The sequence below is a fragment of the Halichoeres trimaculatus genome, unplaced genomic scaffold (assembly GCF_033239565.1).
Source record: "Halichoeres trimaculatus isolate MK-OKI-2021-1 unplaced genomic scaffold, fHalTri1.1 fHalTri1_scaffold_5, whole genome shotgun sequence".
NCBI classification, from domain to species: Eukaryota; Metazoa; Chordata; class Actinopteri; order Labriformes; family Labridae; genus Halichoeres; species Halichoeres trimaculatus.
This window is the reverse complement of record NW_027437183.1, coordinates 30,657,969-30,681,463: the sequence shown is the minus strand read 5'-3', so window position 1 is coordinate 30,681,463 and position 23,495 is coordinate 30,657,969. Positions and strand designations below refer to the sequence as shown.

Sequence of the window (23,495 nt, the reverse complement as noted above, 5' to 3'; positions counted from 1 at the left end):
CACTGATGTAATTGAGGTAGTTAAGCTGTTTTAGTATTACAAGTTATTTTAAGTGTGAGCTTTTTAAAGAGTTATTTCTTTCCTTTGCATCTGTGGCGGTAGATGTGTTGTTAAGAGCATAGTTACTGACAGCTGGGTGTTTGTTAAGTGACAGGTGGTGAGGTGTTATAAGTAGGTGGTTCCATAAGTACATCTGTGGTATCATGGCACCCAGTTGAAGAACAATATTTACGTCATCACGATGCACGGTGGCGCAACGGTCAGGGCTGCAGCCTTACAGCAAGAAGGTCACCGGGTCAAATCCCCACCTCGGCTGGTGGGCCTTTCTGTGTGGAGATTGCATGTTCTCCCCGTGCATGCGTGGGTTCTCTCCAGGTACTTCGGCTTCCTCCCACAGTCCAAAAACATGCTCATCAGGTTAATTGGTCACTTGAAATTGTCCGTAGGTGTGAGTGTGTGAGTAAATGGTTGTCTGTCTCTGTGTGTCAGCCCTGCGACTGACTGACGATCAGTCCAGGGTGTACCCCGCCTCTCACCCAATGACAGCTGGGATAGGCTCCAGCCACCCGGAACCCTGAACAGGATAAGCGGTATAGAAAATGGATGGATGGCATTTAATTTAAATACTTTGATCTTTTCCAATATCCCCCCCAAAAAAGTGAGCAAGGATTTTGGACCATTTTACATACAGTACATGTTCACTGTTTGGTTTAAGGTCCTCAATTAGTAAAGATCCCACACAAATTCTAACCTCAATCACCAGTTTTCTATAATCACTCACTTTGAATAAACAAAAAAACAATTATCTTCTCCTAGTGGGGAGACAGGGGTGTTCATAGGCTCCTAAGTTTTTATCAAGGAATCAAGGAATCAAAACCCTGGATTTACAGAGTTCCTACAACTTAACCAGGCACCTCATTCGATTTTTACCTCCAGCTGGGTGCAGTAATGCGTACATGGTGCACAGGTCCAGAGTGGTTGGGATTTACTTTTGTTGTTGTTGTTATGATTACAATTCCTAGGTTAGTGGGGGGAAAAAACAACAAATAAATGTTAATATAAAAAAACAAGATCTGCATTATAATGCTTAGATCTATTTTAATCCTTTTTTTAAAATCTATTTTACTTTGTTTCATTTGTAATGTATAACCGTAAGCCTGAACTTTCAGTGCTCACTTTAGACAATGTGTTAAATTCCTGTTAAATTCCTCCTTAAATCATAAAATTTATTAACTTTGATGCTTTTTCTGTAATGCAAATGCACCGAAACTTGAAAATATGAACCAAATCAATCTAAAGTATTTTTTTGCACCATCACACCCACAGTTCTCCTTCAATCTGATGTAACACATTATGGCGTAGTTTGACTCATTTCTTGGTAACACTGTGGAGTTTATTCGTCCCATGCATGATAAACTGCTCCTGCGCTAACCCTGTCTGCCTCTTCCACACTGGTGCTTTTCCTTTTGTTTTTCTTCTGTATATTGGCCATTTCTAACCCTTGGTCTGATATACTTCTCACCAAGTGGACTGCCACACACCCCATCTTGCCACCCCTGTCACTCTCTGCTGAGTCATCCATCTTGCTGTCGTTGTGAACTCGATTTCTAATCCCTACGACGATGTGGTTGTGATTGCCGTTTCCGTCTCTGAAGCCAGCGTCTTCACACGGTGTTTGCACGGACCTCTCCTTCCTTCTCCACCCGGGAATCCTCCTCCATAGCTGGCACTGCCAGAGGCCGAAGCAGGACCGTGACTTGCACACAGCCTGGAAGCCCCTCTTGAAGTTCTCATTGTAGTAGCCATAGATGATGGGGTTTATGCTGGAGTTGGCGAAAGCCAGCCAATGGGCAAAGGGGAAAACATAGCTCGTTAAGATGTCCAGCTGGTCCCTGTCTAATCCTGCGAAGTCTGCCATCATCATAAGAGTCCAGAGTGGTAACCAGGATAGCATGAAAAGCAAAGTCACCACAAAAAGCATCTTTATCACCCTGATCTTTTTCTTGGATATCATTTGCTGGCCGCCTCTCCTCCCCCCGGCCTGGACCGTGGCATTAGCCAACTGTGGCTCTCTGTTTGCGACCACAGTGGAGCACAGTTTGACTCCAATGCTGCTGTACATCAGAGTGATGACAGAGAGGGGAATCAGGTAGATGTGAACAAACAGAACTGCGGTGTAGACCCTACTCATCTTTGGGTTGGAAAAGTTTTCGAAGCAGGTGTACAGGGGCAGGGTGTTGTTGAAGTCATTGTTGTGAACCAGGTAGTGGAAGGGGACATCCGCCACAGTCAGGGCCATAGCAGCAGGGCACATGATCACCACCGCCAGCATCCAGATGAACACAATGGCTGCCTTGGCAACAAATGTGGTCAGCTTGGGTTGTAAGGGGAATACTATGCAGCGAAACCTTGAGGAGATAAAGAGGAGAAGACAGAATTAAGGTAAGATAAAAGATAAAAAATACTTTATTCATCCCCGAAGGGGAATTCATGATTTCAGATTTCACCAAGGATGCTACATGGGTCATATTTCTAGGAGGTGGAAACCCTCACATATCTGTTAAACAGAGCCTAAATATAATCCACCTAGAAGACATTTCAAAATAAAAGCCAGTTATATTTCTGGTGCTGCACTTAAACAGGCAGAACTGGATGCCAATTTCTGAAAACACACGCAATTTTATTTTTTTTTTCCAAAAAATCAGTCTGCAGGATTTTCCTTAAAAATAAAATGTTAACTGTTACGGGAATAATCCTGCTCAATCATCTCCTATGGCTCTCTATGCATGTGTGTCAGTAACTGTGTCTGCTTCAGCCCCCTCCCCAGCCTGTGTGTTGATGTTTTGGTTGTATTGGGATGTTTCTTGGCAGGGAAGAAGTGTGGTTACACTGGACAATCACAGCGTGCCCTGTGTACAAGTGACTTTGTGTGTTGATTTGCAAGCAGCTATAATGGTGGATGTAGCACAGGGAGAATAACAAAACCAAAGTGAAACAAAACGCCAAACAGATTAAGCTTTTTCGTTAAATGAGGGTGAAGCTTGGCTCAACTTTCACTCGCTTCTGAACTTGGCGGTTCAAAGGACGTTAAGATCGTAAGCTCGCCCAATCAGAGGCACAGCGCAGGGTCACGTGACCGACATGTGCCCCATAGCTGTACGCAAAGCCCTTGCCACTACCAATATGGTCGGGATAAAACCAAACGGGTGACGTTTTTTACCCTATGGTAGAAACGTGATGCCACAGATGGTTGCTGGGCTAGAGAGGGTGTTCACATAGTTGCGGTCCTAGGCTATTGGTGTGTGCACTGCTGCCGATGCTGAGCAAAGGAAGAGGAGCCCAGTTTGAATGTTTTGTTTACCGACAACTGAAAATGCAGACCCTACTCTCTAGGAGTGCATCCCACTCAATGAGAGAAGAGCAGTATACATTCATACACAACAGAGTGCTGTTGCTTAAGTGACCCAGAAATCTCCAGACTTAACATCAGGATTTGAACAGATTGTATTGTTAATAGAAGAAATGTGTTTTTTCTGGCTCATTATGTCACACACTTATGGTTTTAGCTCCATTGTTTTGGATAAAGAATTAGTAGATTATCGACAACTTTGATAAACAACATTTTTCATCCTTAGGAGTAATGTCAGAAGAAGCTTTCCACTGTTGGGACGCAGCCTTTTGGCAAACTGACTGGAGCATACTGATGTTAGAGTTTACAGATCAGACTCAATATATCAATCAGTCAATCCAACTTCATTTTTAAGGCTCTTCTCATGTGGTGGTGAAAAAACAGAGGAATCCAGAGTGCAAAACGCTACAAATGGCAATCACATGGCAATTATGAGAATATCTGGATACTAAAAATTAATTTTATCCTCCACTTCTTTAAAAGGAAGCTTTGTACATCCATTTTTTATTAGAAACTCAAGGCCCCCTGCCTCTGTTTATTCTCTGACTTGCGAGCTTCTGCGTAGGCTAACTGGTCACAGCGAGCCAGTTGCTTATTAGTTTTTTCTTCATTGCAATATTTTACTGGGGAAGCCAGGCTTCTCTTGGCACCTGTGCAAAAACCACAACTTCATTTTCTCATACAACATCATGTAGCACATACTGAAAGTATATACAAATAAAGTAAAGCTAACCCAGTGATTTAACAGTTTGTGTTCTCTTTAGTTTTTCACACACTTTGCAAAATAGTTTTTTTCTCTTTTGTGACTTTCTGTGTATAAGTTTTTTTGTTGCTGTTGTTTACTCTTTTCTTTGATCGGAAATAAACAAAGTCGGTTCCTTCCTCTCCCACTCCCACCCAACAATGCAAACAGGTTAGGAACACTCTTAAAAGACTCAATAAAATCAGAAGCTGAGCCAAGGAATCTGTCATGCGGTCTCAATGACGAAACGCCTAAGGTTACATTAAATGGTCAAACCTAAGAAAAAAAGCTAAGACAAACAAAAAAAAAAAAGTAGTAAACAAGTTAATAAAACATTAAGTGATCCAAAAAGTGATAAAAGTTATTTAAAAAAAACCCTTTTCAATAAAATGTATGAAAAAACTACATACTTTGAAATTAAAACAGGACAGTGTATGAGTTGTAATAAAGGACTGAAATTTTAACTTCACAAATACATAAATAAAGTTAGACTAAAAGGATGGAGTAAATCAGATTTAAAGGAGTAACACATTGATTGCAACACATTTATTAAAAATGAATGTTGTTAGCGAGATTGGTATCTCCTATTCACTTTTTATCAAATCAAATTAAATGAAAAAACAAAAACAGGAACAGAGATCAAAAGTGTCAGGTAGTCATCTTGGATGGGCTGATTGATGGTTTTATAATACAACGTCCCAGCACTGCTCACTGCTGATGTTAAACCCTCAGAACACAGAGGAACTAACCTTTCAACAGCAATGGCCACCAGGGTGAAAACTGATGTAGACACAGACACTCCCTGCACAAAGCCGCTCATTTTGCACGTGGTATTGGAAAAGGGCCAACCTGAAAAATAAGGACACAGTGTAACTTCATCTGATAGCACAACATGAGTTCTGCAGAAGTTTTTGCTTGTCTGCAGATAGTATCAATCCTGGGTTTCCATTTTAGACACAGATACAGGTTAAGTTCAACAAAAGATGAGTAATTATTGGATTCTGGACATTTTTTTTTCATTGTATAAACCATCAAGTATTTGCAGTTACTTAGCAGCATGTAATTTTGTAAAACCTTGCAACCACTGCATGATTTACTTTAAAAAAAAAAAAAAAAAAACATTTTTTTTTCTTCATATAGACTGTTAAAGTTTTGTTTCATCAGCCTGCATGAAACAGATCCATATTCATGCTCCTCCTTTTATTGATGTGATCTTTGATTTGGCCTTTTAAAAAGGAGCTGCCTTTCCACCGATTCAAAGGAACTGTTGAACCCAATGACCATATCTTTTTTGATTCCTTTCACTGACTTTGTCAATACTGTGTAAAGGACGACAGGGACATTGTAGAAATTGGATTGTGTGAGGTTCTTTTCAATAGGAGGTAAATTACTTCCAGAGGATCCTGGTCAGCTCAGCCCCTCTATAGAGAAACTATCAGAATGCAGCTTGGTAAGAGCATGGTCAATACTTCCACAAAGCTGATACAGCTGATTGTAAGAACTACTGTGTACACAAGATGATGAACTGAAGCACAGAGACACAGAACGGGGCTCAGGGGAAGAGTAGGGAGAAACTCATTGATTCTTGATGGTGTAGTTGTGTAAACTGTTGCCAAATGAAATCAGGGGGAACAAATAAATAGTTGGAGCAAGAGCAACATTGAAAAGAAATAGGTCTTCACTGTTGAGAAGAGAAAAGAAAAATCAAACTTAGCTATGAAAGTGTCCATGAAGTGGCATTCTGCAGTTATTAATTAGAATAATGTCAAACTGAGATGCACCAGTATCAAAAATCCCCTCATTCCCGACTCATAGGTCATGAACCAGGCTTTTAGATCAGTGTGCTACAGGCATAGCATATGGGTTCAATCCAGTAACAGTGCAAAAAGTAAACGGACTCTCTGAATGCAAAATTAAGCTATGATGGCCAGTTTCTCCTTCAGGGTGTAAATAAAACCAGGATAAGAGTAATCTGGTTTAACTTAATCTACACAAATCAAATTGCTTTCCGATTTTTTTTTTTAAATGGTGCAGAATATCTAGCTTCAGACTACTGTCTCTGACTAAGGTAGGACCAGTCAGATCATTGGTTAGAGGCTGAGTGAGATTAAGCAAGGCGCCGCCCTGTTGGCTATGGCTGCCTTTTGCAGCAGCTCTATCCTCTTTGTTCGTTTCTTGTAATTTTTTTGTCTCTTTTTCGTAATCTTTGGATTTAGAATAGATCCTCATTTTATATGGTACATTTATTGGTTATGGACGCCAAACTGTTTTTGTTCTTCAGTGTTATATTTACTATTTTTGCTTCTGTGTTTGTCTGGAGATCCTACATGTAACCATGGCTGCAATGTTTACACATGAACTCAGCTGTTAGCAGCCTGTAGCATGTGAGTGCTAACTGGTGCAAGGCCTGATGTCTTCCCATTAGGTGAGGAGAAGGAGGTGAGGACGACGTGCTGGTTCTCAGGTGTGAGCAAAGAAGTGACGACATGGACCTGTACTTCCATTCATTTTAATTGGGAACGTAAGATCTATCTCCAATAAGATGGACGAGCTAGCTGTGCTAACTCAGCAACAGAAGGAATACCAGAGAGCAAAGGAGCATCATGCTTTTCACAGAAATGGCTAACAGAGCTAACATCAGACACCAACGCCATGTTGAAAAAGCTTCACCTGCTGTGAGCAGACAGGATCCAGGAGACAGAGACTGAACAGACTGCTGAAGAAGCTCAGTCCTCGACCCTGTGGAGGTGGAGGCTGGCTGAACTGGACAATGATGGACAAGCTGTCATCATCTATTTTCTTATGGACCTTTTTGCGCTTTCTATACACTTTCTTACTTTTGTTTTCTTGATTGCTGCCATGTCTTTTCTTTATTTTCCCCTCAGAGATAAATTAAGTATATTCTATTCTATTCTATTCTATTCTATTCTATTCTATTCTATTCTATTCTATTCTATTATATTATATTATATTCTAAACTGCTCAGAAACCTGTATTTCTCTCCCTCTGTTCTTCAGTGAAAAGAGTAACTAAATCTGCTAATGCCTGGGCTCCTCCACCTTATCCCGTCCCTCCACTGAACTTTGGCTTGTCAGCCATTGTTGGCTACCTTTAAATTTAGGCTGTTTTCCAAACTACCGACTATATACTGCATACTTCATCTAGTATGTCAGTTCTGCTGGGGCTGTTTTGTAGCATACTCTGGTTTTCTGTTTCAGAAAATGCATGTATTAAAAATGTACGACACAAACTTTGGGTTGATCTTGGCATTTTTGTTATTTTGTTAATCACACCACAGCAGAATCATCATATTTGATTTTTAATCTTATACCAATAGTAATATCGTTTACTGAAAATAAACCTGGAAGGGATTTTATTTTTACAGCTGATGGAAAAACCACGTCCATGCAATCCATGTAGGGTTAAAAAAAATGATTTAGTGGTTTCGCATCACTTCACTTCTATCTCATGAACCGTCTAACGTTAGCGTTGTTGTATTGTAGTTATAATGCTGACTTATTCTAGTAAATGGCAGTGGATCACCGAAACCTGCCACCCACATTGACAAACAGCGTTAGCGCCGTGTATTGGGAAGTAGTATGCCAGGTAGACTGGTCCGTTGCACACTGAGAAATTTTCCTGGATCAGTAGGACATCCGGGGGATTTTGGCATACTGCAGATTTTGCAAGTTCTTGCACCCTGCCTACTACATACAAAACTTCGGCCAAAATAGTAGGCACTAATAGTGCAGTCTGTGGTTTGGAAAACAGCCCATCTCATCCCTCAGTAATCTCTGACCTAATCAGCAAGTCCAAGCCTTGATCAGCTTGATCTCCTCCTCACAGTCTTGGTCGAAACCCTCCCCCAAACACACACACACACACACACACACACACACACACACACACACACACACACACACACACACACACACACACACACACACACACACACACACACACACACACACACACACACACACAAATCTGTAGCCTTCAGTCCCATTCTGAAAAAAACTGGTTGAGCCCCAAACAATTTCAATAACTTCCAAACTAAACTATGAGCCAGACTACAAGGCCCTCAGTATCCAGTCACAGCCATCTCACTAACTCTTGTCTTTTATATGATGTTTTGAAGTGATGCTGCTTTAGATGTGAAAAGTAACAGATGCAGGTAACTGAATAAGAATTTATCAAACGCAGGGTACAGGTCCATTTTCTCATAATGTGAAAGGTAAAGTTATAACATCCAAAGAGTTAGATAAGCAAAACAGCTTATAACACTTAAATACTAGGGACTTCAATAGGTAGATCTTGCATTTCACATAGGTTAGGTTTAGAGATCTTGGGCTCAAAGAGGTTGGTGACCACTGCTCTACTGGATTTTGAATTAATGAAGGAACAAAATGACAAACAACACAGGGACTACAAGAGGGTCAACAAAGGACACTGTTGCCTGACACAAACCCAATGGGTAAGCAGAAAGAACAGTGAAGTGTGCTCAGTACACAGTCATTCACTGAAGCAGTCCTAACGTCAGAGTCTTGGCACTGAGATAATTGGCATAGTATGAGCAAGGATGAGCAGGATGACTTATAAAAAAACAAACACTCACTTACAGACTCACAGACTTACATCAACCTGTCCTTCCATCCATTGTTATTGTGAGCCAAAGATCTGTTTCCAAAAAGATGGACGAGCTAGCTGTGCTAACCCAGAAACAGAGGGAATACCAGAGGGCAGAGTAGCATCATGCTATTCACAGACATGGCTAACAGAGCTAACATCAGACACCAACGCCATGTTGAAAAAGCTTCACCTGCTGTGAGCAGACAGGATCCAGGAGACAGAGACTGAACAGACTGCTGAAGAAGCTCAGTCCTCGACCCTGTGGAGGTGGAGGCTGGCTGAACTGGACAATGATGGACAAGCTGTCATCATCTATTTTCTTTTGGACCTTTTTGCGCTTTCTATACACTTTCTTACTCTTGGTTGTCTTGATTGCTGCTGTGACTTCAATTTCGCTGTACTTGTTACATTGACCATAAAGTTCTATTCTATTCTAACAATGTGCAGATGGTTCAAAGGTGAGGGTGCTCTGAAAACCTGAAGGGTGTAATATTTCTTTTATAGATATTAGCTCTGTGAGTGTGGAAGAAATGTTTGACCCAGCATGGAGAAAGGAAAAAGAAAGCGTTCAAAAAACCAATGAAAGTGAGAAGATGTTTTTGAAGGAAATTATTTCAAGTATTTGGAGACAACTATCATAATTCAACTGCAAAAAAATTGAAAGAAAAAGGAAAAGAAAAAAATTGAATGCATGAACTGCAACTGCTAATGAATATAACTCAAATGAATAGGTTACCAACAGGACCCACCAACAACTTTAAGTGAGATTTAAGTAACTCCGTCAAGGTTATATTTTTTGGAGAGTTTGTCTGTTTGTTTTTTTTGTCTGTGAACAACATAACTCAAAAAGTAACAAAGGAGTCTTGATGAAATTTCCAAGAAATGTTCAAAATGGGATAAGAAAGAAGTGATTACATTTTGGAGGTGATGTGTTTCACTGATCTTGTTTTGTTTTTTTGTTTGTTTGTTTTTTGTGGTTGTGTGTGCTGTTTTCATTACTTTTAATATTTGAGACAACTCAATTTGATAAATATTGAGTTTTGACCCTGATTGATAAAAAAAAAGTAATAAAAAAAAAAAAATTGGAGGTGATCTTGTTCACCGTCTGGACCCTGGGTTTTTGTAAAGGATTTTTTTCATCATTGTGAGATAGGCCGTTTTCACCATAAGTGTTTATAACTCCACGATAAATGTCCAGATTGCTTTGCAAAACAATACAAGACAAGGTCACCATGGTTTCTGACAGATATAAAAGTACGCTCCAGGTACTGTCGGGTAACAAATTGTACAAACCTGCATCTAACACCAAATTGTAGCAGACAGTCTGCTGAAAGGGAGTATAACATTAAAGTAAGACTAAAGTGTTGAGTAACAATCACAATATGCTTGGTGGAGGTCTGCTCTCTCTTACACCCAAAAAAAACAACAGAAATTGCTCATAGGAAGTGGTTCAAGACAGGTGATGATCCCAGCTCACAAATTCTCTGAGGTAAACTGTATTCCATTTGATCAACCATGATATTTCACCCTTTTTCTTGCCCTGCAGTACACTTCACTGCGCAACAGAATAAATATTGATTACAGTTTACCTCAGGGAATTTGCGGAATAGGGTCATCCAACCAGTATTAACATCACTTCAAATTCAGAAAGCCTTTTTCTTTTTTTACAATAATTGGGTCCAACCCGTTCCCTGCCTGCAGCACGCTGACCTGACCTATGAATAACGTATATGAGTTGAATATTGATGCCGGCGCATTACAGTTGGACATTATTTTGAGTTAAAGTAATTGCAGAACATTTTTTCTGACATCATCTGAAATCCATCAGGGATCAGCCTCAGCATTACACGTAGAGGTCTCTGAGCAGCTCCTTCAGCAGCAGATTGAAGAAGAAGCTCCACCATGAACATTCCTTTCACCAGCAATCAGACTCTGAAATACCAGCACTCAGCTAAAAGTAGCTGTGCTTTAGACTCTCACATCTTTTCATAATAATTTGTGCAATAATGTAACCGCCTCTTTCCTCTATGGGCTATATCTGCCCTACTGCATTCACTACCCCATATCATTAATGTACATAATGTGTGTGTTTAGCAGCCTTGTAAAATTGCTACCCATGCAATAACTGGTGCTATTTTTTTTCCCTTCACGTTAACAGGAAGAAATGCCCATTTTACATGTATTTGCTACACTCTATTATTTACTTTTGTAATTTTTCACGTTGACCTTTCATATCATATTTTATTTTACAGTTCTACAGTTCTATGCCTGTCCAAAGCGACGTACCATATAAGCAAGACTTTAGACAGAAGGAAAAACCTAGTTAGTGCAACAAAGTGTTACGAGTTATTTGGCGTCAGGTGCTGCTTATATTTACAGATGTTTTCTTTTCTCAGTGCTTCTGTATTCTTTGGTTGATCAATCAGTCAAAGGTTGTTTGTGACAAAGGTTTTAAGTTTCCCATGATCAGTATTCCCACAAGTGTTTCAGAGAAAAAAAAAGGGAAAGAAAGGAAGACATTTTAGCAATACTATGCCAATTTTTCACCTGTAAGTATGCCACACAAAACTCCTCTCCTGCCAGGAGAGGGCTGAGGGTGCTTCAGGAGAATCAGAAGCCATATATGCTTCAGTCAACATAAAGAGGGATTATTTGTTTATCAACAATGGCGGATGTGCGCGGAACTTGGGAGCAGAAGCACTGCAGAGTATAGTGGTTTGTCAACCAATGTGGAGGAGTTAACCACCAAAAAACATATTATTTAACTTAATGTCATCACTTTCACGGACGGTAAAATGCTCCCAGGTTTGTGAAGGAGCAGTGAGTGGACAGAAGAGATCAGCAAGTGGACAGATATTAGGTGGACTGACGTTTTTAGCAGAGAAACCTAGCATGTACCCAGAGAGGAAACACAACTCTCTCTCGATGCTCATGACTGTATTATCCGTGGACACTTATCAGACTGTGACAGACCAGGATGTAAACATAGTTTCATAATATTCCCTAATTTTACATTGGTCATGAAACCTGTATCTGTTCATCAAAATTTATAGGTTCACCCATTATTTACTTTCCATACTGAGTCCATGTTTGGTCAGAACCTCAGCCCCAAACCAACATTTTTATTAAATAAGCAAAGTAAAATCTGTATTTTGAGTATCAGCAGTTATTATTGCTTGTTGGCAGTCAAACCTGGTTAACTGAGGTTGGATAAAGAACACACATTTAATTACACACATGCAGACGTTGCTGATGTATAAGTGTAAAGTGTGACCCTGTTAACTGGTGACTCTTGGCCCTTAATCACGGCTGCCATCGGCTGAGAGTCTCCAGTTAGCATGGTTGCTATTAACACCAAAACACCAGTTGCGCTGTATCGGTCGAAACTTGACAGAAGTTGCCTCTATTGTGTAGTATTGTTTTTGACAGCTGTCCACAGAACAACTGTACATTTTGATGCTTCTAACAGGTTGAATTTAATGTTTAGAAATACTAACTCCTCTGAATGAATGGAGCTAAATGCTGCTTCTGTGGTCGAGAAGCATGCACAGCTTTATGATGACGTAGACTGATCATCCCTCAATACATCAATTTCCATCTTGCCAATACTGGCTAAGCTCTTGAATCTCTTGCTAGTGCTAAAGTAAAGAGTTTCTTTATACCAATAGTATTCAACCAACAGGGTCTCAGTCTCTCAGTCTCAGAGAAATTGGTATGATGGTCTCTGCTCGAACATAGTCTGAGTCTATAACTGTGTACCATAGGGATCTGTATTTGGTCTAGGGATGCACCAATACCAATCCTGGTATCAGGTATCAGTGAATCAGTACCCCTCAAAGCTGGATCGATATCAGTGGTAAGGAGCGATGTGTCAATCCAGCCTAACAGCTCTATGCCTTTTTTTCTGTCACTCTTGGCTACTTGATTTGAAATGTTACCTTTGATGCACTTTCTTTGTTTTATTTATTTTTTTGGTGCATTACCAGTCTACAGGGTATAAAAGTTTACTACTGAATAGAATTTCTGAACATCCTGAAACTCTGTTTTCCTGGTAAACATTTGGAAATTTTAGAGTTAAAATAAATATTACTTCACTACCTCCATATATTCATTTTTTTTCCTTTTACCCAAATCATTATCAGTCTTATCCCACAGTAGGCCATGCAGGTTATTATTTAACACTGGTATCAGATTGTTATCGATATCAGTCGGTACCCCAAAGCCCAGGCATCGATATTGGAACCTGAAAAGTTGGATCAGTGCATCCCTAATTAGGTTGACTACTATTTACAATTTCTGTGAATAATCTTGGGGAAAATCTTTCTTTTTTGATGACACTTTTATTCATTATAAAGCAGTAACTCTTTTAAAGGTTGTTCAGTCTTTGCTCGATGTATTTTGTGTTGTTCAAAGACAGCTGCTTGATCTGAAACTTGTCAAAAACAATCATAAGAATGAACTTGTGATCTTTTTTAAAAAAACAGCTCAAATTCTGGGCCTGGAAATGCACCAATGATGTTCACACCTAATGGATAGGATATAGTGTTGTTATCTAGGTATGTGGATTGATTCGTCTTTAAATGTGTCCTGTGCCTGCTGAAAAAGCTGAGGCCAAAAATGAGTTTTTGTTTTAAAAAAAAATCATAGTCCTGCAGTTTTTCCCCTTAGGAGAAGTAAGCTGAATCTGTGGAGCCTGCACCATTAGCTGGCTCAATGTACTAACCTGAACTCACCTCAACTAAATTGAGCATTGTCTTTGTTATCTGTGATGTCAGCAACCTGCTGTGTTCCCTTTAAGTAGTCATTTTCTGTTGCCTCTCACATGATCCTCTGTGTCACACAAACCCCACTCAGACGGTTCCTTGCCCTTTTCACCCATTGTAGTACACTTTTTCCTCAGCTGAACAATCAGTCCAAAGAGTCTGTAAGTGGCTGTTTTTTGTTTTTTATCAGTCAGTCTGTTCATCCTTGCTCATACTATGCCAATTATCTCAGTGCCAAGACTCTGCCATTAGGACCTCTGCTTCAGTGAATGACTGTGTACTGAGCACACGCCACTGTTCACACCTTTGTGAGGACAATCCTTTGCTCATTGAAATGTCATCATGTTCTGCTCTTTCTGCTTACCCATTGGGTTTGTGTCAGGCAACAGTGTCCTTTGTTGACCCTCTTGTAGTCCCTGTGTTGTTTGTCATTTTGTTCCTTCATTAATTCAAAATCCAGTAGAGCAGTGGTCACCAACCTCTTTGAGCCCAAGATCTCTAAACCTAACCTATGTGAAATGCAAGATCTACCTATTGAAGTCCCTCGTATTTAAGTGTTATAAGCTGTTTTGCTTATCTAACTCTCTGGATGTTATAACTTGACCTTTCACATTATGAGAAAATGGACCTGTACCCTGCGTTTGATAAATTCTCATTCAGTTACCTGCAGTTACCATCTGTTACTTTTCACATCTAAAGCAGCATCACTTTAAAACATCAAAGACAAGAGTTAGTGAGATGGCTGTGACTGGATACTGAGGGCCTTGTAGTCTGGCTCATAGTTTAGTTTGGAAGTTATTGAAATTGTTTGGGGCTCAACCAGTTTTTTTCAGAATGGGACTGAAGGCTACAGATTTGTAAAGAGGGGGAACGATCCAGTGGACAGCGAGAAATGGATAATGGCTGATATGAGGGGGAGCAGAAAGGGGGAGGCAGAGTTTGACCAAGACTGTGAGGAGGAGATCAAGCTGACATGGAGAAGGCTTGGACTTGCTGATGAGGTCAGAGATTACTGAGGGATGAGGAAGGCTGTTTTCCAGACCACTGACTACACTAGTCGTGTCTACTATTTTGGCCTAAATTCAGTCTAAATCCACAATGTATGGCGCTGACACTTTTTGTCAATGCAGGTAGCAGGTTTTGGTGATCTACTGCCATCTACTGTATTAAGTCTGCATTATATCTTCAATTATAACAGACTGACATTAGATGGTCCCTGAAATAGAAGTAAAGTGATGAGGAACCACTAATTCACTTTTTTAAAAAACATACGTGAATTATATAAACATGGTTTTTCCATCAGCTGTTAAAATAGAAATACCTTCCAGGTTATTTTCAGTAAATTACATAACTTTTGGTTGATGATTAAAAGTCAAATATGATGATTCTGCCGTGGTGTGATTGACAAAATAACTAAAATGTCAAGATCAACCCAAAGTTTGTGTCGTACAGTTATAATAAAAGCATTTTCTGAAACTGAAAACCAGAGTATGCTCCAAAACAGCCCCAACAGAACTGTCATACAAGATGTAGTACGTAGTTGGCGGTTTGGGAAACAGCCTAAGTGAAAGGTAGGTAGGGAGAGAAATACAGATATCTGAGCAGTATAGAATAGAATAGAATAGAATAGAATAGAATAGAATAGAATAGAAAACACTTTATTTATCCCCGAGGGGAAATTCAGGAAGAGTCACAGCAGCAATCAAGAAAACAAAAATAAGAAAGTGTGTAGAAAGTGCAAAAAGGTCCATAGTAAAATAGATGCTGACAGCTTGTTCATCATTGTCCAGTTCAGCCAGCCTCCACCTCCACAGGGTCCAGGACTGAGCTTCTTCAGCAGTCTGTTCAGTCTCTGTCTCCTGGATCCTGTCTGCTCACAGCAGGTGAAGCTCTTCCAACATGGTGTTGGTGTCTGATGTTAGCTCCATTAGCCATTTCTGTGAATAGCATGATGCTCCTCTGCTCTCTGGTATTCCCTCTGTTGCTGGGTTAGCACAGCTAGCTCGTCCATCTTATTGGAGATAGATCTTACGTTATCAATAACAAGGGATGAAAGGACAGGTCCATGTCGTAACTTCTTAGCTCACACCTGAGAACCAGCACGTCGTCCCCACCTCCTTCTCCTCACCTAATGGGGAAACATCCGGCCCTGCACCAGTTAGCATTCACATGCTACAGGCTGCTAACAGCTGAGTCCACAAGTAAACAATTTGGCTATTGTTACATGTAGCATCTCTAGGCAAACACAGGAGCAGAAATAGTAAAAAATATCACTGAAGACAAAAACCAGTTTGGTGTCCATGACCAAAAAATGAATCAAATGTAGAGATCACGAAAAAGAGATGAAAAAAATCCCAAGAAACACACAAGGAAGAGAGAGCTGCTGCGACAGGCAGCCACAACGAGGCAACAAGATCAAAGGGATGGGTTAGGAGTCAGGGGATTGCTGTTAAATGCAGAAAAAAGAGAGTCTTGATGTTGTCTGCATTAGAGCAGACAACATCAAGACTAAGTCCAGAGTACTATTGAGATTAGCATGATAGATGGAATCCTTATAAAGAGATAGTTTGGCTGTGTATCTCTGAAATCATTGATTCACTGATCCCAACCATTGATTTACTCAGTTCATTCTCCACTTTATGATTATATCTTTTTTAAGCTAGCTTAATCTTTCTTTTGTCACGTTTCTGTGCCTCCCTCATACCATTAATGTCACCTTGGTGTTTGGATAGGATGTTAGGACCTTGAAATTGTAGTGGCAGACACTGGAGCTAGACTTGCAAAAGGGAAAATGACAGAAGACAAAAAGAAAGCCAAAGGGGGGAAACTGCAATCTGCCACTTAAGAGTTGGGGCAGGAGCATGACCGTCATTGTGTTACATCACCTTCTTCTTCCTCTTCCTTTCAACAACTCTTGTAAACTTTATGGGACACACATATCCTTCATGCGTAACCCTGGTTATTTTTCCTGGAGTAGAATGTACACCATTTGCTCCTGAATGTACCTGACTGATTTGATTTTTATTATTGCGTCATGCATATACGATATGCCCAGCCCAACTGGCTTACAAGACACCATCGTCCAGTCGTCAAGTTCTGGGATCATTGTAGACGTTTACAAAGAAAAACAAACAAACAAATAAATAAATAAATAAATAAATAAATAAATAATCATCTTACAAAAATAAACCATCCTGACATTTTTTCCAGGCTCTGGATACAGAGGAGGCCAACTTGGAAGTATTATAACTAAACAACCATTCCAATCTGTCATCATCAGTACCCCTAAACATATCAGGACTTTTAACATACATTTTATTTCATTCATCAGAGGAGCTCTCAACTCATCGTAACAAGGACAGTACAGAAGAAAATGTGCTTCGTTCTCAACTTCACCTAATTCACATAATTCACAAATCCCCAGAAACCTGCTGCATCATTTAGAACAGGAGAAACACAAGCTCAAACAGATGTGTGTAGGTGGCATACCCAATATCTTTACAGGTTTTAAGCTTATTAACAACAGCCCAACAGACCATTGGTATGCTACCAAGAGTTGCATAGAGACGCTGTAGACCCCCACAGAGCTATGAAAATGATAATTAAAAAAAAAAACAAAAACAAAACAAAACAAAAAAAAATCAGGCTGTGCTACTGCTGTAGATTTGCAACTGTGCCAAATTTTAAGAGAGCTTCAACTCAGTGCACCAAAACCCCCCCAACCACACACACACACACACACACACACACACACACACACACACACACACACACACATACTTTTCAGCACAAACTGAAGTTTTCCTCTCTGCAGAGTTAATTGAAACAGCTGATTAGCAACACCTGTGATGATCATGTGAAATCAAAATAAAAGTTTCTGCGCAAACAACGCTGAGCCGATCTGTACTGATTAGTGAAGTTTGGGAAACTTAAGCATTGCACCTTAGTGTTGACTTCAGGTTTGTCTTTCACTGAGGAGTAATACTGCTGTCTAATCAATTGGGCTTTAGTTATAAAGACTGAGAAAGACTGACCAGAAGGTGTCATATTCTGGTGTCAATGCTAATAATAAACCAGTAACATGGAACCCATTTTTAACACAAGTCACAGCTTGTTTGGTCCAGTTCTCCTCTAGGTGCTCCATGCGAGTATAACTCTTTAAAGAAAATAAAGAGTTTTGTGTGCATTGAGCAAGCACCACTGTGCTTTTCTTTATAGGCATGTTAATGTAAAGCACTTGCATTCATTTTCAGTTAAGTCCTCCCATACCTTTTGGGTTTGACCCTGGGGGCTTCGCTTGTGTGGACAGTGAAAAACACCTTGCAGGGAAGCAGCTCATTAATGCTTGTTGTTAGACTAGATTTTATGAGCCATTCCTGGGAGTAGTAATGGAAAGAGTGATTTTCCTTTGTCTGTGAAAGTTATGACCAGTTACTCACAATGCTGATACCTGTCAATTAGATTTTCTTTTAAAATTGGCATCAAGCTAGTGGACTTTTGCTAACCTAAGATGTAGGGCTGGGATGATTTGCTATTCTTGCGATTTGACTCTGTTATGATTTTTGGGGTGCCGATTCAATTTAAATTGCTGCTCTTCGATAATTGCGATTCTTGCGATTTTTTGTTTGCTTTTTTAACACCAGACCAGTGGCGGCTGCTGGTCAGTCAGGGAGGGAAGCCAATTTTTTTCCGGCCTACATCATAAATTTGTTTATTTAATTAGATGTAAATTCTACCCTTCCTTTTTAAGGAAATGACCTGTGACCCTGTCATACCAACCAGGTGTTTTTTCCAGGGATTTTACCAGTGTTCTCTCAATGGCCAGCAGAGCTAGACTGCTTGAACGGCCTTGGCCCATTGTGTTGCTGGTGTAAGACTTCAGCCACTTAAAGCAGGAGAAGCTCCTCTCTGCAGAAGATGCTCCAGTGGAGGGTTATACTTCAAGATCACTGACTGGCTCATTTCACTGTCAATCAAAAAGGGATTCGGCCTCAGACAGATCATCCAATCATCGTGCAAAAGCCCAGTGTCCAGGCCAGCCCACTGTCCCACAGACCCTCAGAGATGCTCAGCGTCTGATGGGCGGGACAAAGCCCAGCGTTTATCCAATGACCGTCCAGTTTCCACAGTGGAACAACCCACTCTACACTTCCCCGCTGAAGTCAGAAAACGCTCAGCATCCGACTGCGTTAAAGCGCTGAGACACTGCGGGGATGAATGAGAAGGAGGTCGAGCCAGTTACCTGTGATAGGAGCTGACTCTGAACAAAAGATGAAGGAATTCTAGCGCATATTTTGTCAATGAAATGTACATACAGCAGTACATATCACCACTTTTTTGGGGACATTTTAGGGGGAGCTGAGTTTGCCTTGCAGTCTTTGAGCAATTGCCACTGCACTAGACCATATGAAAAAGTTAAATGATGTTGATAAAGCCTATAGACTATGTCAGGAGCTACATTTTCTGTTAAAATGCACATCAGGTGAGTCAGAGAGAAACATTTCACCCTCTGCTGGAGAAAAGTGGTGACTTTTTTTTCCATTAAGTTTATCAACAAAGACTGAAATGGAGAAATTGAATTTAAAAAAATCCTGGTTTATTGATTTTCCAATTTTTATCTCACCCTTAACAAGATAGCTAGTTAAGAATAACCATCCAGTAAGTTAGGCTGTGTATATCATTTTGACCATTTTTACCATATAGGGAATGTGAAAATACCAGGCGACTACCAAAGTAAGTTTCTTGTGTGGTATCTGTAATGTCACTAAAAGTCTTCCTGAGGGAAGAGTGAGACTTGACATCAGTTTGCTGACCTCTAACTCATGACTTGGTGTTCAGGCTCTGACTGCTTTTTCCTGTTTTTTGTCCGCAGCCAAGTCTGTAGGGAAAAGAGCCTTGTGAGAACTATATCTCAAACTATGCAGTGTATGTAGAGAGAAAAATACAAAATAATACACAAAACTGAAACTCAACCAAACATCATGAAACTGCTTTTCCATCATACTTACAGTATAGTATAAAAACTGTGCTTTGTCTGATGACAATTTCTTCTCATTGTTCTCTCATGTCAAGACAAAGGCAGCTACAAGGATACTTGAGACTGTGACTACTTGTTTTTTCCAATTAACTTAATACATAATAAAAAAAACTCTGGGGCAAGCTTTGGATATCCATTTTACAAGAACCCACAGCCATTAACAGCATCACCAAAGCACATCATCTACTCTCCATAAACACCCCTCCCTGTAGCTATAAATAACATGATGCTTACAGGGTAACTGCATAGAAGTATCAAGCTATTTACTAATGAGTCCAGCAAGCAAACCATCCCTTTGGTTTCATTATACACAGCATAGACAGCATCAGTAATGAAATATCGAAGAGGAAGAAGAAGAAGAAGAAGAGGAAAGAGGAGGAGGGGAAGAAAACAGTGTGGTGAAAAGCTGTAGAGGATAATCATAAACAATATGTAAGAAAACTGTCAGTGAAGGTTCCTAGCCATCCAGGTCATGGTTAATTCAGAGACCTTTATCAGATTGAGCTTGAAGGTGATGAAAGATGAAAAGTCATTCACACTTTACAAGTGGTAAGTTAACCAGAAGAAACAGGTGTGACCATCATCAGCGTTGCCTGAGAATTATTGTATTTTGGGGAAATTATCATCTACCCATTGTAACCAAAACAAAAAGCTTACTGTTGGGTGTTAATAAAGTAGAGTCACTCATTTGTCTTACACTAATGTGTGCCCATTAATAAATGACTGGGAAGAACTAATGAGACAGGCCATGAGGCCTTGACACCACCAACGCTTAGGGAATGAACACACCATTCATTCACTAACAGGAAAAAGTAATTTGGCTTTAGTTAGCAGGAGGTGCATGTCGCCTCTGTGCGTAAGTTAGGTGGGGACTTAAGTCACGTGATTATAATTTCTTAATTTTTTCTTCTTTTTTTTAAAAATGTGACTTGACTTACACACAAAAGTCCTCACAAATTTGAGGACTTGTGACATGCTTGACTTACACAGGGAAAAGACTCAAATTGGCTCCGACTTGGTCCTTATGACTTGGGACTTGATTCAACTTGAGTCAAGTCCCAAGACTTGAAAGGACTGGTGATGGGAAATCCGGCTCATTTTAGGGAGCTGGCTCCTTTGGCTGGGCTTATTTAAAAGAGCCGGCTCTTTTGGCTCCCAAGCCGCTCTTTGATTTTTTTATTGCTTAAATTAATTTATTGACTGAAACGCAACCATTAATTTACTAAAAATAACGTAAAACGTTATGCAAAATTAATTATTGATGTAAAAAAATGCATTTTGTTTTGTTTGTTTGTTTTTCTTAATTTATTTACGTTGCCTTTATTTACTCACTCTACAGGGAGCTAAAAAAAACATTTTAAAATGCAAAAACAAACATGTAACTATTTACAATTTAACTTTTGACTTTTTTCTACTTAACAATTTAAGTGAAACAACACAGAATCAGTGGCTCCATAAGAGATTTTGATCTTGCAGACTTTTTTCCTTGCCCTGCTGTCACTCATTTTCTTAACTTTACCTTTACAGTGCATTTGTGTTGTCACCTTCTCTCTTGTCTCCCTGACCCCCTTTCTCCTCTTCTCCTGTTTGTGTGATACTGCCGTCCCTCCCCCATCTGCTCAGCGCAGAGTAGTGAGGGGGATTCGGCTCTTTCAGCTCCCAGATTACCTTATTACCTTTATTGCCACAAACAGTGAAATAATTAACTGTATATTAAGGACTTTATTTAGTTTATTACTCTAGCTTATTGTTTATCTTATTCTTTCATTATTTCAAAAATAATAATAATAATACTTGATAAGAAACAAAAACATAAAGGGCTCCAATCACGTGCGGCTTAAAAAAAAAAAAAAAAAAGAAAGTTTGGGAGCTCAAAAAAAACCCAGAACTGTCTCCCAATCAGGGGCTGAATCAGAGCTGTTTATGACCGACACATCACTAAAGAAGGACTTTACCTCTTTATTATAAACATTTCAATTTTTTGCATTGTTCTAAAAGTTAGATCACAAATCCTGCTTTATTTTGAAACAGGATCACATGATCTTACAGCTTCATAAATACGTTTAAGAAAGAACTGGATGACGTCACGGGAGACTATGTCCATTCATTACACAGTGTATGCTTGAGACTTGCACATGAGTGACTTACTCCCTCCTCTGTCTTAGCCTCTGCTAAGGTTTAGGGGCTATGTGGGCCCGCGACAAATGCAACAGCAGGGATTTGATGTATGAGCCAGGCGTTTGTAGTCAGAGTGCAGTGGTAACTGATTGCCTTGCTTAAACACAGTGTTTGACCTTTATATTTTACACTTACATTTTTGAACATTTAAAATGAACAGACAAAAAAAAAAGAAAATTCTCAGAACACATGCTCACAATGCTCTGCTTTGATGTTTGATGTACCAGATTACACAACCTCAGCCATGCTAATGTAGATGTGTTCGATCATTTTTACACCACTAATGTGTGTTGCGTTTAAAAATCCATATCCATGGATCTCTGGCATTAAGGCACCTACCTGTGATCAGGTTGTCAACCAGAGTTGTAGGGATACAGAAGATGCCCACCAGAAGGTCACTGACAGCCAGGTTGAGGATGAAGAGGTTGTTGACTGTGCGCATACGATGGTTTTCCAGTATGATCAGACACACCAGGATATTGCCCACCATGCACAGCAGAAAGATGAAGAAGTAGGCCAGGATATAGCTGACAGCAACATACAAAGAATGCTGGTAGTAGGAGAGAAAGGTGATGTTGGTGGTGATGTTGGTGGTGACGTTGGTGGTGGCATTCCCGAAGCTGGTGTTCATGAAGGCTTCAGTGATGGCTGACCCCTCCAGCTCCATCCCCTCCTCACCCATGTTGCTCACTGTTTCCATCCCTGGAGAGATTTACACTGCAGGAGAAATTAGAGAAGAGAAAAAAGAGGGTTTAGACAATTGGAAATCACGGCCACTAAATCATTAACTGGTTGCTTGACAGTTGGACAATATCTGACTAATCCCTTATATAAAAGTGTATGTGCAAACAACCATTCATTTATCCCCTTTTAATGAGCCAGTCTTTGCTTAGCAGATTAACAGCATGACAGGTCTGTTCAGATCTTTCCATTTGCAAAGGTGCATGACACTTTGTGTGGTGTTATTTTAACCTGTGACATTTGTGAATGCAGTGAGTAACCGTTTTCACACTCAACAATCTGAAAGCGCTAATGCAGTAATTTCCACTGGAGTTATCATACAGCAGTACCAGAGGGCCCTCATATTGTGGCCATACAGTACAGTAATGTAAATCAAATAAACAAGAGAGAAAATTTTAGTTACACTGAAATACGTTTATAATTTTAGCCAACTGCTATAATCATTTCAGCAAACAAACTAAATATAGCTTAAAGAAAACTAAAGGTTTACTCAACAGAAAAGTTCAATTCAACGGAAATAAATTTACTATTTCAAACAATTACCCGAAGTAGCTCATAGAACTAACAAATACAATTTAAATTAACAAAATGTTTACATAAATGAAACGTTTAAATAAGCAAAATAGCCTCATTATTTCAAACAAAAACCACCAGAAGTTAAGTAAACTAACAAGTCTAAATCAACCAAACTAAGACAAGGGTCGAAGAAAGACATCTTATTAAATCAGGTGACTTTTGCTGGCGTTATGACAACAACATTGTTTGACCTCACATAAAATTTGAGGCAGCCCTTTACATCAAAATTTTATGTTGAAGTTAGTTACATTCAACAGAGCAGTAAACACTTCTTAAGTGAAATGCCAAAAGGTACAGTTATAAATAGTCATGTTTACCTCATCACAGCGTACCAATCTGAACCGAACCAAACCGGAACATTTGGAGGAAACACTTCACGAGAGAGTTACATGAAGTAAACTTTGGGCTGGGTTGTCTTTT

The 23,495-nt window shown here is 39.8% G+C and overlaps 1 protein-coding gene across 1 annotated transcript in view; it reads right to left on the bottom strand.

Annotated features, from left to right (window-relative positions):
* Positions 1-1,341: 1,341 nt before the first annotated feature.
* Positions 1,342-23,495, bottom strand: part of npffr1l2 (neuropeptide FF receptor 1 like 2) — a 55,412-nt gene continuing 33,258 nt past the window's right edge. Inside the window, exons 2-4 of the mRNA XM_074670697.1 lie at positions 22,098-22,475; positions 4,901-5,000; positions 1,342-2,408 (exon numbers count right to left, since the gene is read on the bottom strand). Of these exons, the coding sequence (XP_074526798.1) occupies positions 1,394-2,408; positions 4,901-5,000; positions 22,098-22,458 (1,476 nt within the window). The 5' untranslated portion in view covers positions 22,459-22,475 and the 3' untranslated portion in view covers positions 1,342-1,393. The remainder of the gene's footprint in view (positions 2,409-4,900; positions 5,001-22,097; positions 22,476-23,495) is intronic.